General features: G+C 46.2%; 1 protein-coding gene across 1 annotated transcript; it reads right to left on the bottom strand.

The window, feature by feature from the left end:
- Nucleotides 1–4,687: 4,687 nt before the first annotated feature.
- LOC143281483 (protein dispatched homolog 1-like) lies at nucleotides 4,688–23,592 on the bottom strand. The gene is made up of 12 exons (XM_076586693.1): nucleotides 23,459–23,592; nucleotides 18,122–19,296; nucleotides 17,537–17,973; nucleotides 16,683–16,907; nucleotides 12,164–12,289; nucleotides 11,385–11,516; nucleotides 10,467–10,590; nucleotides 9,817–9,944; nucleotides 8,554–8,631; nucleotides 7,143–7,313; nucleotides 6,433–6,648; nucleotides 4,688–4,949 (listed from the first exon to the last, which is right to left on the bottom strand). Exons 1-12 carry the CDS (start codon nucleotides 23,575–23,577, stop codon nucleotides 4,701–4,703), a joined length of 3,180 nt encoding a protein of 1,059 aa, XP_076442808.1. The 5' UTR covers nucleotides 23,578–23,592; the 3' UTR covers nucleotides 4,688–4,700.

The following is a 23,592-nucleotide window of genomic DNA, read 5'->3' as shown; positions in this document are numbered from 1 at the left end:
GGGTGGACAGGGAGGTGGCGCTGCGCTGAGACTGGAGCACAGGCAGGTCCATCATCCCCGTCCGGCCCCCAGCTCCTCCCCCTTCCTCCTCCTCCACGTCTTCCTCACAGCTCTGCTGGTGGGACAGCACGCGCTCTCGGAAGATGCAGCGCTTCCGGCGTTTGTAGACGTCCAGCTGGCGGCGCATGTCCTTCTGGGCCCGCTGGTTCTCCACCAGCATGCTCTGCTTGGCTGATTCCAGCTGGTTCACGAACGCCTTGAGTCTGCGCATGTGCAGGAACTTGGCGTTGCTGGAAGCTTTGTTGACCTCGCTGCAGAGGGTCTTGCCCGTCGTCAGTCGTTTGAGGAACTCCGACTTGCCTCTGGACCCACTGCTGTTGTCAGCCATGTTTGATTCAATGAGAAAACGGAATGGAAGAAAGTTCCGTCCAAACAGAGAATAAAAAGGAAGGGTGGTTCTGGCGTGGTTTTGTTTATTTATTCTTTCGATGGCTGGTGTAGGTGAGGGAGGGCTGGTTTGCAGGGGGCAGGGTTGTAAGCGGAGGGGGCGGGGCTGGAGGGGGGTGGGGGGGATTGTAGGTTGTAGGGTGAGTGGGAGATGAGTTGTGGATGTACTATGGTTGTAAGAACTATACTTACACGTGTCCGAATCCAGAACACAAACAACGCGGGTCACTGTTTGAAAGCAGGTGTCATTGATTATAAATACGTTAATAAAGACCCGTAACACTGACCACTAACACTGGCACGTAACACTGTTTAAAAAAAAACCCAACTAAAAACAAAAGCGTATCATTCAATGACGACACTGACGACTGGAGATGCGTGCCTTAGACTGAAGGTATCGTCGGTAAAAAATAAAACATGCCATCGATTGAAGACCTGAATTACTGACTGGAGATGTGTACCACTGACCGCAGACTCCTACTGCCGATAGGAGTTGCGCATCATAAACTGAGAGCACATTTATTTGTGTGGTTTTTTTCAGTCAACCGATATGTCCAGTGCTTTGACAACACCATTTTGATATGAGCATGCCCGATGCCATTGCCGAAGTCACATCTTGAGCAACACATGTACCGGACACAGATATTTATAGATGACCGGGTCAACCTAGTCACACGCTGTCCACTGAGACACGCAAAGTTAACACTTTTATCATTGCACTGATTCCAAAAGACACGCACTCAAAACACAGTAGCGACTCTTTGTCAAAAAAAAAAACGGGGGAACATCGAAGTCAGCGTAGTCTGTCTCCCAAATGCCTCTTCAATTAACAGGGAGCTAAACCAGACTGGAACTGCATTGTAAAACTAACAGAGCGCGTGTATCATCTGACACACTCAATAAACCTTTCAGGTGTAAATAATAAAATTAATGTTTGTTTTTTTATATTCTTCTTCTCCGCTTGATTTCAACGTGCGTCCATTCCATGGTAAACCAAAACACCGACCGAACTTGCTGTACATTAACTTTTCACTTTGTACGAAACAGGCAAATGAACTTGCCAGCACATAATTTTGTCACAGACTTGTACTTCAGCTTTCGACGGATGATCTATGACCAAGTTCTGCAGGCGGCGCTTATAAGCCGCATGAAATGTGTAATCCGTATATATATATATATATATGTGTGTGTGTGTGTGTGTGTGTATGGTGACCTATGTAGGTAAACGCGTGGACTTAATTCTCTGAGCAGTTTGTGCCGTTAATCGACTTATTTTGTCAGTCAGTGATCAAGAGGTCTTGAAGCCTTCCGACCAGCCATGTGTTTCTGTAGGCGTTCTCTAAGCTGTGGTTTCAAACTGACTGAAGGAATGTGCGGCTTTCCATTGTTCTGAACGGTTTCATTTCTTCCTCCAGGTGTGTTCTGGTATTCGCAGGTGCACATGCGAGCACGCGCGTGCACACACACACACACACACGTACACATGCATGCACGCATACTCGTGCGCGCTCACACCAGCACATACACACACGCGTGCAGAGGAGAATTATTATGTCAAAAAGTGGGGGGTTATATTAAGTAACGAACTCATGAACATCAGCACTCATGAATAATAATGCACATACGTGGTCAGACCTATCATATTTTCGTCTTTTTCTCCACCAAAAAAGCTGGACACGTTCAGTGCCTTGAGAGAGAGAGAAAGACAGACAGAGACAGAGACAGAGAGAGGCTGAGATCTTCAGAGCTTTCTTCCCTGAGGACAAGATTATAGGCAATGGCTGATCTTATAATCTGTCTTTGATAATCCGCTAAGTCACAAAACACACCAGACACAGAAGCTGTATAACTCAGACCACCAGTCCAAGAACTGGACTTCAAGTAGATGTATACAACACACACACACACACACACACACACACACACACACACACACACACTGACACACACACACAACACACACAAACACACATACACAACACACACACACACATACTCTCTCTCTCTCTCTCCCTATATATATCTATATATATATTCTTTTTTTTCTTTTTTTTAGGTTCTGACATTCAAACATGACATGTTTGCTTGAAATATGTTCTCCACATATGCATTTAACATCTTTGCTGAACTTAGTTATAAAAGCGTTCAGCTTTATTCTGTTCGATAACGCTAGAATTTGATCTTAATCTGATTAAATTGCTGTACGTATTTGATTGATTGATAGTTTCCAGTTTTTGAATGATGATTATATCACAATTCAAAAACTTTGCCATTTTGCTAATAATTACATTTCCCTGACTTTTGCTCCACTGTGACGATTCTTGTTGTAGTAATCGGTACCCCTCTTGTACAGACAGAGACACATAAAGTTCTGTGGTTGCCTGTTCGTGCTTTGCACCTTTTCTTGCAGCCCTGTCAGCCCAAGACCAAGGTGTGAAGGGTCCCAGAAAAAAAGTAATATGTGTTCCTTTCAAGCTCAAAAGATGTACAATGTGATTGATTTCAATTATAATTTTGGACTTGGTCTTACAATTTGAAGAGTTTAAAGCATATAATACGGATGTGTGTGTGGTGTGTCAAGTCAAGTCAAATTTGTCTTTTCAAGATGGTATTTGAATAAGCAACAACTGCTGTTTTACATCAAGCAATCTGCAAACATGTGTGATCATGTATATATATATGTGTGTGTGTGTGTGTGTGTGTGTGTGTGTGTATGTGTGTGTAGTGTGTGTGTGTGTGTGTGTGTGTGTATGTGTGTGTGTGTGTGTGTATGTGTGTGTGTGTGTGTGTGTGTGTGTGTAGCATAGTGTAGTGTAGTGTAGTGTTCATTATTTCGATGGCAGATCGAAGTTCGTAGTCAAAGTTATTAGTATGAAAAGTAAACGAAAAAAAAAACACAAACTTTTTTTTGTCTCTTATTCTCCTTTCTGTTCTCATTCCCAGTCAATGTTCCCTGCATACCCAGCTCTTCCTACCACCACCACCCCCACTCACTCTCCCTTCGCCGTTCCACCGCCAACGGGAGGCAATCCATTACAATCCAGAAGATAGTATGGATTGTCTACCCTGGACATTCAACTCTTTCACTCACGCGAGCGACACACACACCACACACACACCGTCTAAAAACACTTATAGTGAATAGACGTTAAACTGAAGATAAAACACACACAGAGAGAGAACAAAAAACTTACCCCTGTCCAAACACAATAATTATTATGTTGTCGTGACGGAGAGACAGACAGACAGAGAGAGACAGAGACAGACAGAGAGAGAGAGAGAGGGAACAAAAAACTGACCCATCTCCAAACACAATATGGTGTCGTAGAAGCTTGTGTGTGTGTGTGTGTGTGTGTGTCTGTCCTTCCGTTTGTCTATCTATCTATCTATCTATCTATCCTTTCCCTCCCTCCCTCTGTCCGTCTGTCCCTCTACCAGTACTTCTGTCCGTCTTTCAGTATGTCTTATCTATCTATCAATCTATCAAGTATATCTGTCCGTCTCTCCGTCAGACAGTCTGTCTTTCAGATGTTGTCGTTGTTGCTATTATCATTGACAAAATTAATGGAGGGAGGGATGGGGGGTGGAGGGGGGGGGGGGGGGGGAGGGGGGTACAGACAGACAGACAGACAGAAAGAACGATGGACGTAGCCAGCATACTAACGGACGGACGGAGTGCAGAGCGGACAGAGCGACGAACGGACAGTCTGACAGACACAGAGGGCGGACAGTCGAACGGACGGACAATCAGGCACACAGACAGACAGAGGGCTGGGTGGAAGAACATATGGATGGACAGATGGGCGGACGAAGGACAGACAGACAGACAGACCCAGGATCAGAATAACTGTATTATTCCATTCAATACATAAGAAAAAGTCATAGCAAACCCGACCCAATAAAACATCACCTTCCCACCATTTATCACACACACACACACACACACACACACAAGCACACAAACTGTTTCTCCCTCTTTCTTTGCCTGTTATCTATCACACACACACACACACACACACACATGTAAACGCTCTCTCTCTCTCTCTTCTCAAACGCGCGCGCGCACAGACAGACAGACATACGAACAGACAAAGGCATTTTTGGATGAATAAGCACACACAAATGCTTGACGGGATAAAACACACACACACTCATGCTTACACACACACACACACACACACACACACACACACACACACCGCGCACACTAAAATCATGACGGGGAACAATAATGATAACTTCAGGCGCAACCCCTAAATCCTGTGCAGATTATCATCCTTCACATTCAGTTCGGAACAGGTTCTCTCTGTGCCAGTGGTTTCAGTTTCAGTTGCAGGTTCCCGTGTCAGACGACAGGCCCCAAGGCGCGTGACACACCACCTGACCCCTGTCAGGATGTCGCCCGTACTTCCTTCCGGTCCCACAATGCCCATCAACGTGGTGTAGAGACCAAGGGAGAACAGCAAGGAGAACCCGATCGTACAGAACATGAAGATACCAAACTGGAACAGAAGAAAATAACAACAAAAAAAAAAAATTGTCAGGCAGTCAAGATCAACCAGAAGGTAAAGGGAAAGTCAGTCACTATTCTGACTGCCGTGTGAGTCTGTGGGTGAATGAGTGAAAGTGAGGAGCCAACAGAGAGAGGGACAGATTTGCATAAGGTAGGCATAGATAGATAGATAGACAGACAAGAGGGACAGAGGGTTAGACTGATAGAGAGGGGAGAGAAAGCATAACCAAAAGCTACTATCCGACAGACGAAACCTATCATGGCCAATAACATATGCTAATGAATCAACTCTTGACCACAGCCACCTAAAGAAAAATTCTATCTTGGCATACAACATACCATCAGACCAACTCTGACACCCTGTCACTTTAGACCATGACACTACTAATTCTGACTAACAATCATTAAAAGAAGACATGTCTTGGCTTTAACTCTCTCAATACGAACGGCGAAAGAGACGACGTTAACAGCGTTTCAGCCCAATTACCATCATCAAAATATTGCAAGCGGAAGGCTCTTAAACTGAAGAGGTGAATGTTGACAAAGAATACCACAATTCTGACGACGGAAGCTAAAGGTTGGGTCATTCAGACACCCACTGGACATCCGAGGGGTCTGTGTAGAGTAGAAGAGAGGACTGGCCGTACTGAGTGAGTTAGTGCGTAACATATCACTTCCTGCGGTCGGCACAAGACTTTACTGTGATCTACATCTGCACTGAATGTGACCAGCACCAGTCACCCGACAGAAGAAATGTATCTCGGCGAACAGTGTGTGTATTGTGACCAGCACAAACATCAACTGTGACCAGCACCAGTCACCTGGCAGAACTGTATCTGGACGAACAGTAAGTGTACTGTAGCCAGCACTGTGCGGACAGTGTGTGTACTGTGACCAGCACTGTATCTGGGCGGACAGTGTGTGTACTGTGACCAGCACTGTATCTGGGCGAACAGCGTGTGTACTGTGACTAGCACTGTATCTGGGCGAACAGTGTGTGTACTGTGACTAGCACTGTATCTGGGCGAACAGCGTGTGTACTGTGACTAGCACTGTATCTGGGCGGACAGTGTGTGTACTGTGACCAGCACTGTATCTGGGCGGACAGTGTGTGTACTGTGACTAGCACTGTATCTGGGCGAACAGCATGTGTACATACTGTGTGACCAGCACTGTATCTGGGCGGACAGTGTGTGTACTGTGACCAGCACTGTATCTGGGCGGACAGTGTGTGTACTGTGACTAGCACTGTATCTGGGCGAACAGCATGTGTACTGTGACTAGCACTGTATCTGGGCGGACAGTGTGTGTACATACTGTGTGACTAGCACTGTATCTGGGCGGACAGTGTGTGTACTGTGACCAGCACAAACATCAACTGTGACCAGCACAAACATCAACTGTGACCAGCACCAGTCACCTGATAGAAGAACTGTATGTGCACTAACTGTGACCGTGACCATCACCATCACCTGGTAGAAGAACTGTATCTGGGCGAACAGCATGAAGGACGAGGCCCCCAGGGTGGTACAAGCCCCGGAGAAGACCGAGATGCCCATCCTCTCCAGCGCGTGCTTCAGACGCGTCTTCCGGTCACGTGCGTGCGACATGTGGTATCCTTCCGCCAGGTGCACGACGTAATCCACCGCCAGCCCCACGACGATGCACATGTTGAGGGACACCAGCACCTGGAACAGGTGGACAATGTTCGATTTTAACGCCCTTTTCTCTCTAAGTTTGAGTTCACACCCCTTTCCCCTGTCTAAATTTATTCCTCCCTCCCTCCCCTTCCCCCGTAAGTTTAACCAGCCTTTTTCCTGTCTACATTTGCCTCTACTCTCCCTGTCTAAATTTATTTTAACAACCCCCCCCCCCCCCTGTGCTCCCCAATTTCCTCTGTCTAAGTTTAATTTTACCCCCCTATTCCCTAAAGTTTAATTTTACCCTCATCTTCCCGTTCATTTAATCATACCTCCTTTTCCCCCTGTCTAAGTTTAATTTACCCCCTTCCATACTTTGCATGTTCCCTAATATAAAATGAACAAAGTTCACACATAAACACATAAACACAGACACGCACAAACACACACAGTGGTTGCTGGGGAGATAGATATTAAACACAAACACCCCCAGCCCCCAACACACACACACACAAACACACACACACACACAAAGAACCCACCCCGAGTTTCCACCCGGCCATGGGCACGACCCCGATGACGCAGACGGTGACGCAGCAGATGGTGAGGGTGGCCAGGAGACCGTTGATGACGTTGCAGGTGGCGGCCACCAGGATGGGCAGCGTCAGGGACACGCCCAGGATGACCCCCAGCACAGCGTTGTCCACCAGGGACTGTCACGTACATCGTCATTGTCATCATCGTTAGTGTCATCACCCTTAGTGTCATCATTGTTAGCATCATCACTGCGTTGTCCACCAGGGACTGTCACACACATCGTCATCGTCATCATCGTTAGCATTACCATTGTTAGCATCATCACTGCGTTGTCCACCAGAGACTGGCACACACATCGTCACTGTCATCATCGTTAGTTTTATCATCGTTTGTATCATCACTGTTAGTATCACCATTGTTAGTATCATCACTGCGTTGTCCACCAGGGACTGTCATACACATCGTTATTGTCATCACTGTTGATATTATCATCTTCGCATCATCACTGTTAGTGTCATCACTGCGTTGTCCACCAGGAACTGGTACATACGTCGTTAGTATCATCATTGGTGATATCATCATTGTTAGTATCATCAATGTAAGCATCATCATTGTTGGTATCATCAGTATAAGCATCATCATTGTTAGAATCATCATTGTCAGCATCATCACTGCGTTGTCCACCAGGGACTGTCACATACATCGGTATTGTCATCGTTAGTATTGTCATCGATAGCATCATCGTTGTTAACATCATCATTGTCAGTATCATCACTGCACTGTCCACCAGGAACTGTCACCTACATCGGTGTCATCATCGTTAGTTTTATCATCGTTAGTATCATCATTGTTAGCATCGTCATTGTTAGTATGATCATTGTTAGCATTATCATTGTTAGCATTATCACTACGTTGTCCTCCAGGGACTGTCACATACATTGTTACTGTCATCATCGTTGGTATTATCATTGTCAGTATCATCACTGCGTTGTCCACAAGTGTGTGTGTGCGTGTGTGTGTGTGTGTGTGTGTGTGTGTGTGTGTGTTTCTCTCTCCCCGTTTGACAATGTCTTTCAAGTATCCTTGTTTGGTCAGAACTATTTCTCGTTTGCTGCTGATTTAACAACTGTTAACTCACTCAGTACGGCCAGTCCTCTCTTCTCCTCTACACAGACCCCTCGGATGTCCAGTGGGTGTCTGAATGACCCAACCTTTAGCTTCCGTCGTCAAAACTGTGGTATTCTTTGTCAACATTCACCTCTTCAGTATAAGAGCCTTCTGCTTGCAATATTTTGATGATGGTAATTGGGATGAAACGCTGTTAACGTCGTCTCTTTCGCCGGTCGTATGGAGAGAGTTAACCAAAGAACCATCTAATTAATCAACGAACCAATTTACTGATCAAACGAGCCATACCTTCTGAACGAAAAGCCAATGCCAGGCCACTTCCGTGGTCTGGAAACCTCCTTTCAATCCTGAGGGCATGGTGCTCAGCTGAGAGACAGCAACACACACACACGCGCGCGCGCGCGCGCCCACACACACACACACACGTACAGTGATAGACACACACACACACACACACATATACGCGCACACACACACACACAACACACACACACACACACACACACACTTGATAACTATAAGGTTTGCAGTCCTAAAAACTGAGAAACAGATAACTAATTCTAATACGTGACATAGTAGCTCAACCAAATAATGCCGATCCAAAATGATTTCTAACAACTATTTCTAGTATGTGAGATAGCAGCTCAACCAATAATGCCGATCTAAATTGATTTCTAACAACTAATTCTAGTGTGTGGGATAGCAGCTCAACCAACAATACCGATCCAAAATGATTCCTAACGACTAATTCCAGTGTGTGGGACAGCAACTCGACCAATAATGCCGATCTAAAATGATTTCTAATGACAACTTGTAGTACTTGGGACAGCAGCTCAACAAATAATGCCGATCTAAAATGATTTCTCACAACAAACTGTAGCATGCGGAACAGCAGCGCAACCAATAATGCCGATATACAGTGATTTCTAATGACTAATTGTAGGTTTTGGGACAGCAACTCACCCAGTAATGCCGATCTAAAATGATTTCTAGCAACTAATTCTAGTGTGTCGGACAGCAACTCAACCAATACTGCTGATCTAAAATAATGCAGATCTAAAATGATTTCCAACGACTAATTGGAGTATGTTGGACAGTAGCTCAAATAATAATGCCAGTCTAAAATGATTTCTAACAACCAAATGTAGCATGTGGAACAGCAGCGCAACCAATAGTGCCGATCTAAAATGATTTCTGACAACTAATTGCATTTTGGGACAGCAACTCTACCAATAATCCCGATCCTAAATGATTCCTAACGACTAATTCCAGTGTGTGGGATAGAAGCTCAACCAATAATGCGGATCCAAAATGATTTCTAACGACTAATTCTAGTGTGGCAGCTCAACCAGTAAAGCCGATCCAAAATGATTTCTAACGACTAATTCTAGTGTGGCAGCTCAACCAGTAAAGCCGATCCAAAATGATTTCTAACGACTAATTCTAGTGTGTGGGAGAGCAGCTCAACCAATAACGCCGATCTGATATTCCTAACAACTTGTAGCATTTGGGACAGCAAGCTCAACTGATAATGCTCGTTGCCTTCCTCACCTGGTTCTGCATGAACTGCTCCCACCTGTGCACGACAGGGATGTGGTCCAAGTAGGACAGGGTCCCGTAGTGCAGGCTGGTGGTCACTACGACCGCGATGAACTTGAGTTTGTTGCCCACCAACACACCTGCCCCAGCACGGACGCACGTCAGCATTAGGCATGAGCATGCGCGCAAGCAAGCGCGCACAAACACGCACGCATACGCACACACACAAACAAACACACGCAAATGCGCCCAAGTGCAAGATATCACTGGAATTTCTGTGCGATATTTCTAAATCACGTTTCTCCTTTTTTTTCCTTTCTTTTATTTAATGTATTAATTTTAAAACAACTTATGTAGCTAGCAATTCTCTTTTTTTCTTCTTTTTTTGTCTCTTTCGTGCATGAAAGGGGCCATCTCAAAGGATTTCAAGACAAGACCACAACACCGAAATATTGCACACTATCACTGGGCCATGTGCAGTCGGATGAATATCAATGCCAAACTGAACTGACTGCGGTAAAAAAACAAACACACACACACACACACACACACACACACACACACACACACACATATATATATATATATATATATATATATATATATATATATATATATATCCCAGGTACTTGGACATGAAAAAAATGTGTTTGTTAGCTCACCTTCCAGTGGGGGAACAAGGACGGTGTGAGGAGTGGCCTGTTCCCCTATCAAATGGTTGAAGCGGCGATAATCATCCGTGTCTTCTTGCCGAAAGCCGTCCCACAGCCAGTAGTTCGCTGCCACCTGTGGGGTGGGGGTGGTAATGTGGTAGGAACGATACTGGGTGTTAATCGTGCATTTATTGATTTACTTATTTTATTCGGTATCGTTTTGGTTCTTTATGTTACTACAGAAAGGCACTTTACTGTCAGTGGTTCACTGGCAGAAACTGGGTCACATTGGACACAGACACTGTGTGTTTGGCTTGCAGTTATCTATTTTACTGATTTCATTTTATTTTACTGTATTTTTCATTTCCTTGTTTATAACTAACGAAATCAGTCCCAGTATTTGAAGATCACTGCCACCTGAGGTGTAATATGGCACACGGGCATGTATGTAGCTTGTATTCATTTACGTAGTTATTTACACACCGGGCCTCGATTTAGTCTCATCTGAATGACTAGATGATCAGTTTGATTTTCCTGTCAAACTTAGGAGACAGGTCGAGACCAGGATTCGAACCCAAATCCTCAAGGGCACTGTATTGACAGATAAGCGTCTCAACTTTTCTAATGACTGTAATTTACAACAGAGTGTGCACTGAGATAATGCCCCTGGACTTTGGTACTTTTTCTTCCTTTCCTCCCCATTCTTCCCTTTTTTTTCTCTCTCTCTTTTCTTCTTTCTCACTAAGAATGACCTTTTTTTCCATTGTGCTATCGTTCAACCTGCTTCACCATCAGTAGGTTTTCTTTCTGGTTTCTACCCCCTTCCTTGTTCGAAAATGATCTCGATTCCTGTGGCTGAATAAACAAATATATAAATAATTAATAAACAAATAAATAAGAACATAGATAAACAGACAAGGTACGTACATCCAGGTAATGATGGTAGGAGGCGTTGAAATGCGAGATGTTATAATGCGGACTCAGCGCCGTCACAAAGTTGTTGAGAGAGGTTCTGTTCCAAGGAAGGCTGGCGTCAATGTCCGACAACATGGTGTCATTCTGGCCAACATCACACGTCAAAGTCTGATGATAGGTTGGAAACAAAATACAGCCAAGCAGACGAACAAAATTTAAAAAAAAGACAGAAATGACAGAAAACGCCACCCAGAACTACAAACTAGAGTATGAGGTGCAAAGTTTTGTAAAAACACAAAAAGGCAGGTTTGCATTTTCAACAAAATGTAACTTTTCCATGCGGACAAGCCCGCACTAGAACGAATGTTACTACAATACTGACCTGCTTTAATTTGCTTATTGAAATTGGAAATGTTGTGCTGTAGAACTGAGCAGAAAAAGGGAGCTCCGACATGTGGACAGAAATAGACGCACTGCGAAATAAAATCATAAAGAGTGCGGCGACCGCATACACTAGAGCGAACATCACAATCAGACTTGTGATCCAAAAGTTAAACTTGTAACTTATCTATGATCAAAACATCGCAGGGGCTTTGTCATGCCTGCGAAATAATACTTGGCTCTCTCCATACAATCAAAAGACACGAATAAACATAAACAAGAGCACGCTCGTGGAATTAAAAACAACAACCAGTACTATGTATTACGGTGTATCTCCTAAAAAGATCAAACAAATACAGGATTCATAAAACAACTGGAATAAACAAGTAGATAGTATTGTCAAGGCATACCTTTAGAAATGTGTTCAGTTCCTGCATGAAGCAGTGAATGTCGAGGCGTCCAGTGATGATGTCTCGTCGAATTTTCAAGTCTTCCGCTTCTTGGTGGGTAAGGTTGTGTAGTGTGTGACACAGGTTCTGTCAAATGATTTTTGTTTAGAATGTGGTCGTCGATACTAATGTGTACGTAGGTCCATTGCGACTAGAAAATATAGGTTAGAATTTGCATTAGGACCAAATGTGAGCAACAAAACGTTTTTGTTGTAACATGAATGAGTAGCGGTGGTGGAGATGTACGCAAAATCTACTGCTCAACTCCGTCGCCTTCTCAAGAAAAATGACGTCTTCTTGCTATGCCCATGACACCTGTCTGGCCTAATCCATACCCATCAAAAACAGTGATGCAGTCAGTGTAATGTCTTTCGACAAACTCTGCATACATTGAAAGTTGAACCTCGAGGCATTCGAGTCGACGCAGGAGTGACTCACCATCCAAGACGTTAGTTCAGTATCCAGCCGTTGCATTGGCGTCTCGGTACCTCTTATTGCTGTCCTGATGGCATCAGCCAGGAATGAATTTTTTGCTTGTTCCAAGAGCCCTGATGGTTCAAATATGCCGGAGGGTGCCCATGAAGGTAATATCTACACAGGTGTTGCATTTATCAGAATTTCTACTTGCTGCTGTATAGGTCAGCATTAGCGCGGCAACAGTCAGTCGCTTGAACTGTACCGCGTACGCTTCTGGACAGAGGCGACTCAGCCAGACCACAGAGACGCACAGCACTCATTGCAAGTGAACTAGCCAGGTACAACATCGACGACATCGCTGCCTTAAGTGAGACCAGACTGGCAGAAGAAGGCAAACTCTGTGAGCGAGGCGCAGGCTACACCTTTTGGAGTGGTCGCGTACCTGAGGAGAGACGTGAGGCTGGAGTTGGCTTTGCAGTGAAGACAACCATCGTTGGCAAGCTGGCTGGCCCCCCGAAAGGAGTGAACGATCGCCTGATGACGATGAAACTCCCTTTATGCAACGGGAAGAAGTTTACCACCATTGTCAGCGCCTACGCGCCCACCATGACCAACCCGGATGAGATCAAGGACACGTTCTACGAGGACCTGAACGCTGTCATCACCACTGTTCCCAATGCAGACTAGCTCATCATTCTTGGTGATTTTAACGCGAGAGATGGCTGTGACAGCACCTCCTGGGAAGGCGTGATTGGGAAGCATGGGGTTGGTAACTGTAACAGCAATGGCCAACTACTTCTCCAGACATATGTGCCGAGCACGACCTTCTTATCACAAACACCGTCTTCTGCCTCCCTACCCGTAACAGGACGTCATGGATGCATCCTCGCTCTGGGCATTGGCATCTCATCGACTTTGTCATCGTCAGGAAGAGGGACAGGCAGGACGTACGAGTCACGAGGGCCATGTGCGGCGCCGAGTGCTGGACAGACCACCGCCTTATCGTCTCCAAGTTCAACCTCCGCATCCAGCCCAAGAGACGGCCTCAGGGCATGAAAGCACCCAAACGCCTGAATGTCAACAAGCTGGAGCTAGGCAACATCAAGCAGAGCTTTGCTGACACCCGGGGAACGCCTGAGTCCACCGTGCTGGACAACCAGATTGTGGAGGCAGCATGGGGTGCACAGCATGAGACGGTGTACAACACTGCCATGGAGTGCCTGGGGCCTTCTGCCAGGAAGCACAAAGACTGGTTTGATGAGAACTGCACTGAGATCAAGCAGCTGCTGGAAGACAAACGCCAAGCCTACAGAGCCCACATTGAAGATCCCAAGTCACAGTCAAAGAAAGACATACTGAAGAGTGCACACAGCCCCGTCCAGCTGAAGCTGTGGCAGATTCAGGATTCCTGGTTGAACAACAAAGCTGATGAGATCCAGGGCTTTGCTGACAGGAACGACATGAAGAACTTCTATAACGGCCTGAAAGAAGTCTACGGTCCCACCACCTCCGGATCTGCTCCGCTCCTCAGTGCTGATGGTTCTACCCTAATCACTGACAAGGACGGGATCCTTGAGATATGGGCTGAACACTTTGACAGCGTACTGAACCGCCCTTCCACCATCACTGATGAAGCCATTGACCGACTCCCCCAGGTGCCAGTCAGTGTGTCGTTGGATGACATTCCAACTTTGGAGGAGACCCAGAAAGCTATCCGTCTGCTATCCAATGGCAAAGCCCCTGGCTCAGACTCCATTCCAGCTGAGGTCTACAAAGAAGGTGGTATGGCGCTGACTGAGAAGCTTCATCAGCTATTCCAGCTCTTCTGGCAGCATGAGGCAGTTCCACAGGACTTCAAAGACGCTTCCATCATACAACTGTACAAGCGCAAAGGAAATCGTCAGGCCTGTGACAACCATCGTGGAATATCCCTGCTGTCCGTCCCAGGCAAGACTCTGGCCAGAGTGCTGGTCAACCGTCTCATAGCGCACCTTGAGCAAGGTCTCCTACCAGAGAGCCAGTGTGGCTTCCGGAAAGAACGCGGGACTATCGACATGGTGTTTGGTGCCAGGCAGCTCCAGGAGAAGTGTCAGGAACAGAACGCCGACCTTTACTCCACCTATGTCGATCTGACCAAGGCTTTCGATACTGTTAGCAGAGATGGCCTTTGGAGAATCATGGCGAAGTACGGATGTCCCAGAAAGTTCATCACCATCATATGGCAACTACACGATGGGATGCTGGCCCGAGTCCAAGACAACGGAGAGACTTCAGAACCATTCCCTGTCTCCAACGGAGTCAAGCAAGGGTGTGTTCTTGCCCCCATCCTGTCCAGTCTCATGTTTTCAGCCATGCTGACAGATGCCTTCAGAGACGCTGACGTAGGCACTGGCATCAGGTACCGCACAGATGGCTCACTCTTCAACCTCAGGAGGCTTCAAGCAAAAACCAAGGTGAGGACAGACACCGTCGACGACTTCCTGTTTGCTGATGACTGCGCTCTCAATGCTGCCTCCGAAGCTGACATGCAACACAGCGTCGACAAGTTCTCTGCTGCCTGTGACAACTTTGGCCTCACAATCAGCACAAAGAAGACTGAGGTGATGCTCCAGCCAGCTCCAGGAAAGCCTTACGTTGAACTAAACATCTTCATCAACGGGCAACGACTGAATGCGGTGGACAAGTTCACATACCTGGGCAGTACACTCTCTCGCACAGTTGTCATCGACGACGAGGTGAATGCCAGACTCGCCAAAGCCAGCGCTGCCTTCGGCAGACTCGATAAGAACGTTTGGAACAGGAGAGGCATCACCCTGGAGACGAAGCTCAAAGTATACAAGGCCATAGTTCTCACCACACTGCTCTATGGATGTGAATCATGGACGGTCTACAAACGCCACGCCAAAAAGCTGAACCACTTCCACACCACCAGCCTAAGAAAACTTCTCGGCATAAAGTGGCAAGAGAAGATCCCTGACACAGAGGTGCTCACTCGTGCAAACTTGCCCAGCATCTACACCATCTTGATGCAGGCCCAGCTGCGCTGGGCAGGCCATGTAGTTCGCATGCCAGACCACCGGCTCCCCAAGAAACTGCTGTACGGCGAACTCCAACATGGCAAGCGCTCCCATGGAGGCCAAAAGAAGTGCTTCAAAGACACTCTGAAAGCTTCTCTGAAGGCCTTCAGCATCAGCCATGACACATGGGAGCTGAATGCAATGGACAGACCAAAGTGGCGTACAGTTGTCCACAAAGGCGACAAATCCTGTGAGGCCAACAGAATCGCTGCAGCAGAGCAACGCAGACAGGCCAGGAAAAGCAGTGCCAGCAAGTCCCCGACAGCCGCCACCATCCCCTGTCCACACTGCGTCAGAACCTCCCGGGCGCGGATTGGCCTGACCAGTCATCTGCGCACCCACAGAGCCCAACCCACCCACCCCCAGGATGACTAGATGGTCCTCGTCGATCCCGACGGACGAACCACACACCGCGTTAAACGCCTTTACTGGCGAGCTGCATTCCGTGCTGTCGTAACCTCCCTCACACGCTCTCGCCTTGCCACTCACTGCAAGGCACTCGCTCACGGCCAGAAGTGTGAATAATAATTATCAAAAATAAAAATTTCATCATGTTCCCGCCTCCTTACAGCGGTAAACTTTATATCAGTATGATCAGTACATTTTACTATATTTTAATGTAAAAAAAAGAAGAGAAAACAAAGGTTTTGTTGCATGCATTTGGACCATTTTTGTATCGGCCCTAGACTAATAGTCAAATGCCTACACTGACAAAAAGACACCCCCACCCCCTACAGACACATGCATTCACACGCTTACTCTCTCTCTCTTTCCCTCCTTACCCACTTCCTTTTCCCCTATCCCCGTCCCCTTCCCTTATGTGTATGCATGCCAATGGCCAAAGGACATCAAACCATCTGAATCTGAATCTCCATATCTCTCTCTCTCTCTTTCTCTAAATCACACACACACACACACACACACACACACACACACACACACACACACACACACACATCCCGCTCTTTCACATCCAGCAAGCTGACCATCAGACTTTGCTGAGCGGCCTCCGTGTTGGGATCGAAGGTATCATCGAACACCTCCCTCCCGTGGCAAGTGTAGTTGGAGAAGGAGCAGGGGGAGAGGTCCCTAGTCCTCACCCCCCACAGGAGCACCAGCTCGATGGACATGTCCACAATGTTGTCCGCGAAGCCGCCACTGGCCAGGCGGAATGCCCGCGTGTAGTGGTGGTTCTCCTTGAACAGACCCACCTGGAACAAGATAAGACAAGAGATTGATTTGGACGGATGGATAGGTCAGTAGGTGGGATGGATTTTCCTGTCTTTTCCCAGTCACCCTCTGCATCTTTTTAGTGCACTGTCCTCACACAGTGTTCCAACTCACCCATGGCAAAACAGCGACGTCCAGACCATTTCTGTCGCAGTTCCAGCGTTAGCTGTCAGGTCGCCGGGAGGCTAGCCAACAGACGAGGTCATGCACTACTACAGACTTACCTGGATGGCGTTCAGTGTGCCTGATTCAAAGCATGCAAGACACCATGTACCGCTTTCTAAGCTACATACTGATGACAGTTATTGCTTATCCGCGGGGCTAGAGTGGGTGAACGTCTTATCAAAGGCAGACATGGAAGGCAGAATTGATGACAACACACGAAAATGATAAGCGGCAAAATTACAACACACTAAAAGTGGGATCTGAAAACAAGAAACGAGACGAAGGCATTCAACGAAATGAACAACGGCAGAACGCGAAACGGGAAGGCATATGTTCTGAAAACGGCGAAAGAGGATAAAGATATGTCACATAAAAACAAAACAAACAAAAAACACAGAAAATGGGACAAGCGCCTGGCGAAAGATTAAATCCCTTCTGTACAGACCTGTTGGTTGTCGGGCTTCAGGCGTGCAGCGGACAGGGCGAACACCACGATGATCGCCAAGAGAGAGGCAAGGATCAGCCAGCGACACACCTTGTGCATCACGAAACGGAGGTAGTAGTCCCGGAAAAACAGCACCAACCAACGGTACTCTGGCTGGGCCTCACAAGCATCTGGGTCATCGCTGTCTCCATCGGCTCGACTGTCGGTGGGATTGGTGTCTGGGGATTCTTTCACGTGGTTCAGTCTCAAGGACTGGCTGTGTTCGTGGGACGTGACTGGATCGGTGGTAGTGACCTTGTCATCCCTTGTGTTCTGTGGATGGCTCTTGGTGCGGCAGCCTGGGCTGCAGTGCCAACCCACAGGCCTCAGAAATGGGTCTTGAAGCTTCTGCAGTGTTGTGGGGTGATTCGTTGAACGAAATAGTGTTTTCGAAAGGCCTGTCACCGTCTCCATCTATACAGGCTAGTGTGCTTGATGCAGTGTTTGTTTCGTTCAAATTAGCATTGGAATCAAGGTATAGCAGGGTAGCTTCTGTGTATTCAGAATTCAGTTCAGTATTCCCGGCATCAGTCAGCATCTGCTGACCGTCATTGTCATTATCCTTGGCAGGCTGGAAGTGATCTCCCTTCTTTTTGCGACTGCACCATTTCAAGCCTTTGCAGCATCGGAGGAGGTTCTTGTTCTCGAAGTGCAGGTGATAGAACACCACGATGGTGGGAAAGAAGGTGATGACGGAGATATAGTCAATGACCACCAAAATGGCCGCGAAAGAGCCGAAAGAGTTCGTGGCCAGAAGAGGGGACAGAGCGCTAACCAAGAAGGCCAGCATAGTGGTTAAAGAGGTCACGAATATGGACAAGGTAGACTTGCGGTAGGTCTCGTCCAAGCGATAGGCGAGAGTGGGGAAATGACGCAGTTCGCTGGCCTTCCAGGCATCCCAGAACACAAACAAATCGTCCGCACCTATCCCCAGTATGACGAACATGACCAGCACATGGAAGAAGCCAAAGTAATCATAGCCGATCACCACCCGGTAAATAAGGTTGGTCTCCACAAAACTGCACAGGACGCTGAACACTCCCAAGATCGTGATCCATAATGAGCGTGTGTGAAAGAGGATAAAGCCAAAAATGAAAATGACGCTGCCTATTGCAAGCTTCATGTCTTTATAGCCCTGTAGCATGGCGTCCTGGATCATCATCTCCTCGTGGTAATAAAGAAACGTGAAATGATCCATCTTTATGTAACGTTGCAACAAAGGCTTGAACTCTCGCTGCATAAATGTCAAGATGTCGTCTATCATCTGTGGGTACGACTTCCCTTCCACAGGGCACCCAAATGGGATGATGGATCGGGTGTAGTTGACGTGAATGTAGCTGGAGTTGATCGTGTGGGTTTTGCTCAGAGCGACCCTAAACCAGCCTTTCGTCACGTCATGAGTGTAGGCTTTGTACAGCACCTGCACGATGTTGTCGAAGTGGGGGTCGTTGAAGACGGGGTCAAGGCAACTTAAGGTGCCATCAAAGAGACGGAGGACGGAAAAGGCTGGGGTGCAAGCACCGTCCTTTGTCAGCTGACAGAAGTCCTTGTAGCCTTTCACCTTCACCAGACTGTCCTCTATGCTCTGCATCACCTTCAGGTTGTCCTTGGTGAAGATGTTCCTGTCACCAGCGTCGTACAACACTTGCAGGCTTTTCCTGGAGCGCTTGGCTCTGGGCCAGCTGTCCGCCTGTTTGTCAGCAGGGAGGTGTCGCAGCACCCTGTCAGACGAAAAATATGATTGATTGATTGATGTGAATACTTATATAGCGCCTATCCTTGGTCAGAGACCAAGCTCTAAGCGCTTTACATACACGGGGACTTTTGCACCACAGGCTGCCTACCTGGGTAGAGCCGACTGACGGCTGCCACTGGGCGCTCATCATTCGTTTCCTGTGTCATTCAATCACATTTCAGACGCACACGCATACACACTCAGACAGACATGTAACATTTTACGTGTATGACCGTTTTTATTTACCCCGCCATGTAGGCAGCCATACTCCGTTTTCGGGGGTGTGCATGCTGGGTATATTCTTGTTTCCATAACCCACAGAACGCTGACATGGATTACAGGATCTTTAACGTGCGTATTTGATCTTCTGAGTGCACATACACACGAAGGGGGTTCAGGCACTAGCAGGTCTGCACGTATGTTGACCTGGGAGATCGGAAAAATCTCCACCCTTTACCCACCAGGTGCACCGAGATTCGAACCCGGGACCCTCAGATTGAAAGTCCAGCGCTTTAACCACTCGGCTGTTGCACCCGTGGTGGAATATGGTGGAATAACAACCTTAATCACTTCTTGCAATTTGTCACGAGTCCGTCAGGACAGTCGGAGTAAAATCACAACAACGAATCTTTCTTAACACAGTGAAATGAAGATGCTGAAAGTATTCTGTAGAAAACAAAATGTTGATTTATAACCTTTATTCGTGAATGAGAGAATGACACAGCAGTAATCTCTCTCTCTCTCTCTCTCTCTCTCTCTCTCTCTCTCTCTCTCTCTACTATATACATGTGTATATATATATATATATATATATATATATATATATATGCATACATACACACACACACACACACACACACACATATATATATATATATAGAGAGAGAGAGAGAGGGAGAGAGAGAGAGAGAGAGAGAGAGAGAGGGAGAGAGAGAGGGAGAGAGAGAGAGAGTACAAATTCAACAACTCAACTTTCCATGATGTATATTTAAATCACCATGTAGAATTGCTTTTCTTATTTTCTTTCTTTCTGTCGTTTCTTTCATTCTTTCTCACGTTTTCTTCACTGTCTTTTTTCTTCTTCATTCCTTTCTTTCTTTCATGGACCTGTTTATTCCGCTATTCACCCTGCTCGACTCACACACACACACACACACACCTTCCTAGCTCACGTAACACTGAACAGAACCATTCATTCTCATCTGACGAGAGGAAAAGGTGGGTTTTCTTTCAGTTTGCCCTCCCTCCCCCTACCCCTTTCGCCGCACAATGCCCTGTGAAGTGATTTGCTGACCGGGGAAGGGTTTTTAATCCCACCAGGACTGAGCTCAAAGGCAACCGACCGTTAGCGGCTAGGGAAAACAGAGTATGGAGGGAGGGGGTGTAAGACTTGAGTGGAAGTGGGGGGGGGGGGGGGGGCTGGGTGGGTTCGCGTTATGTCACTGAAGTAATGAAGTATCGTTAAAAATTTCTCACAGCTTGATTTGAACATGTTCGAGTCCACAGAGTCCCCACTCTCTCTCTCTTTCTCTCTCTCTCTCTCTCTCTCTGTGTCTCGGATTTTCCATGCTCATGATCTGGTTTCAACTTGTTTCCACACGACTTGCAGCCGAAAATAAGTAGCTGCCCTTCACAAGATACAATCAGTGATTCATATACATACAGATCTTCACATGGTTTGAAGAATGCAAACGTTATAAAGATTTGTTTTGATTTATATAACCATGTTGTCGCTTTTTTGTTGTTATTGTTGTTGTTGTTGTTTCGTACTTCTAAATACCAAATCCACATAAATTCCTACAGATCATATCTAGATGCCTTCCATCCGTCTATTTGTATGTCTTCTTGGCTTTGTTCATCTACAGACTGTATCATGTGTCTGTAGTGCAACCATGCAGTAGTTCTGTCTTGCAGATGTAGTTATCTATATGTAATGCCAACAATGAAAAATAGCTGTACTGGACGATATGTACACTATTGCAAAATGAGGAATCTCTCTGTGTCTGTCTCTGTCTCTCCTTCCCCTCCCTCTTCCAGTCTGTCTTCCTCCTCCTCCTCCTCTCTGTGTTAAGAGGAGGGTCAAGGTGATGTGATAATGTTGTTCATAATGACATCAAAATCTTCCACCCTCTCTCTCTCTCATTTCTCTTCCTTCCCCCCCCCCACCCCCCACCCCCCACCTCCACCCCCAGTCTCTCAATTTTGGGACAGGGGTCATGGTTACGTGATTAAGACGAGCTCCTCATGACATGATCATCACCATCATCTGTCTACCTCCCATCTCCTGTGTTTTCTTTGTGACCAAGCGCGCTATGCTTGCTCCAACACTATTCACGCACAAGCCACAGCAGACGACAGTTTTCCCTCATAACCCGCGCACAGAATGTGTGACGTCACTCCGCTTACATCATTTTGTCCTCCTCGCCAGACACCTGCTCACAGCTCGCCCAATGTCGCATCCCGGTACGTCATTGGCTGAGAGCAAACTTGTGTTTCTGTTCCACAGTATTTAATTAATAGCTCTTTTGTTAGATCAGTAAACTACTAGTATTATATACTGGCAGAATCGTCTTAACTCCATCTTTAAATCTATTCCATTTATGTTTGCCTACGTGAAACTGATTTAACGCAGTTTGTAATTTTCAGCGACGAGCTCGTTAAAACTGACCCTGTTCAGGTGACTTAAATGAAGATTATAAATTCATTTTAAATAATCAACACTTCATTTTACACTCATTATAAAGTAGGCGTTGAGCTCTTTCTTTTGCAACTTATCCGACGTAAATCGGTTCAGGAATCATTTAGAAATCTATCACTGAACACCTTTAAACAAACACAATTGTCATCGGATTCTCCGTGATTAGTGACGATCTGCTTGCAAGCACACGTGACGCACTTTGCGGTCCGCTAAACTTGCATAAATTGGCACAGTGAGTGATGAGTGGTCATTTCATACCTGGTCAGTCATCTGACCAGAGCCTGCTCTCTCTCTCTTGCTGTGTCGCGGGCAGTGTGTCGTGTGTGTCCCCACAACAGCTGACACCTCGCTACGTATCGCTGTAAGTACTAGTGTGTAGAATGTGTTGATTTGTAAATTGTATTATTTGACATAGTACTTGTGTTTATATGAGTATGTTCAGTTATTGCTTTGTTCAGTTAATTCTTTGTTCAGTTATTGCTTTGACAAGTTAGTCACAGATCGGCTATGACTGATCTAAATAATTGCCATGTCGTCATCTGCATGGAGCAGTGTTCCATTTGATTCTTAACGTCACAGTCAGTGACGTCTCTCGACACAGATAGTTTGTTCCAGAATGTTCTAGTGAATGCGTAAAGTTCATTCACCACTTAATGGTTAAGCCATGGTGGTTCTTCACTTACTATCTGGTCTATCAGTTTGCCAATATTATATCTAATCCACTGATTCATTTGAGTCACTTTGACACAGTATAAGCTTTATCTAATCTATACTGTCAGTGTACTTTCACCAAGTCAGCATCACTTCAATCACTTTAATTGAGCTATTTAAATGTATTAGAAATGTCATTTGATGTCAGCGTTTGGTCTTCACACATTTGCATTATGTTGTTGCGTATCCCAAACCCGAGTGAATAGTCTTTCCATGTGATATGTATACATGCGCTTTATTATTCACTTGTGCAGACATGTTGTGCTAATGACATTTGTTTGTGTCATTCCAGGCACTGTCTTCTCTTAGCATTGTCTTCTTCTCATTATTTCTTCTTCTTCTTAGTTCTTCTCCTAGTTGTCTTCTTCTTTTAGAATATTGTAAATAAAACAATAGAAAACCCCATTTGTGACTGGCCTCTATATGTTCCTGGCCTGTGCGTGGGATCTTGTCTATCCTTTAATCCATTCAATCATATTTAGTTAAGTCTTTTGTGCCGTACCCCCTTCAGTAACCACTCGGTACACGGCTACATCTTTATTTTGTAACAAGGGCTGGGGCGGGGGTTTTGATCTTACTGTGCTTATAACTTCACTACCTCGATAAAATGAAAACCCATTCGTTTATTTTTTTTTCTCTCTGTGTCAAGCTGTCTGTTTCTCCTTTCTTCTCCTTCCCTTCCCTGCACTCCTCTCCTCCACCACCTCCCTCCCTCCCTTTCTCTCTCATTCCCACTCACGCATCCTCATAGTCGTGTCTGCCGCGCCATGCCAGGTCCCTGCGGAACCAGACCGAGTCCCGGAGGTCGAGGGGCAGGGTGGTGAAGTCCACGGGGAAGAGGTCATAGCCCGACACCATCAGGCCCACCGACAC

Source organism: Babylonia areolata, chromosome 4 (assembly GCF_041734735.1).
Source record: "Babylonia areolata isolate BAREFJ2019XMU chromosome 4, ASM4173473v1, whole genome shotgun sequence".
Classification (NCBI taxonomy): Eukaryota; Metazoa; Mollusca; class Gastropoda; order Neogastropoda; family Buccinidae; genus Babylonia; species Babylonia areolata.
This window is presented reverse-complemented; position numbering and strand designations above follow the sequence as displayed.

Coding starts and splice junctions, on each gene's coding strand:
- LOC143281483 (XM_076586693.1), bottom strand. CDS start 23,577: ATGGTGTCGGGCTATGACCTCTTCCCCGTGGACTTCACCACCCTGCCC. Junction 12,290..16,682: donor CCGCTCAGCAAAGTCTGATG/GTCAGCTTGCTG, acceptor ATCATTTGACAG/AACCTGTGTCACACACTACA. Junction 8,632..9,816: donor AGCAGTTCATGCAGAACCAG/GTGAGGAAGGCA, acceptor GCTGTCTCTCAG/CTGAGCACCATGCCCTCAGG.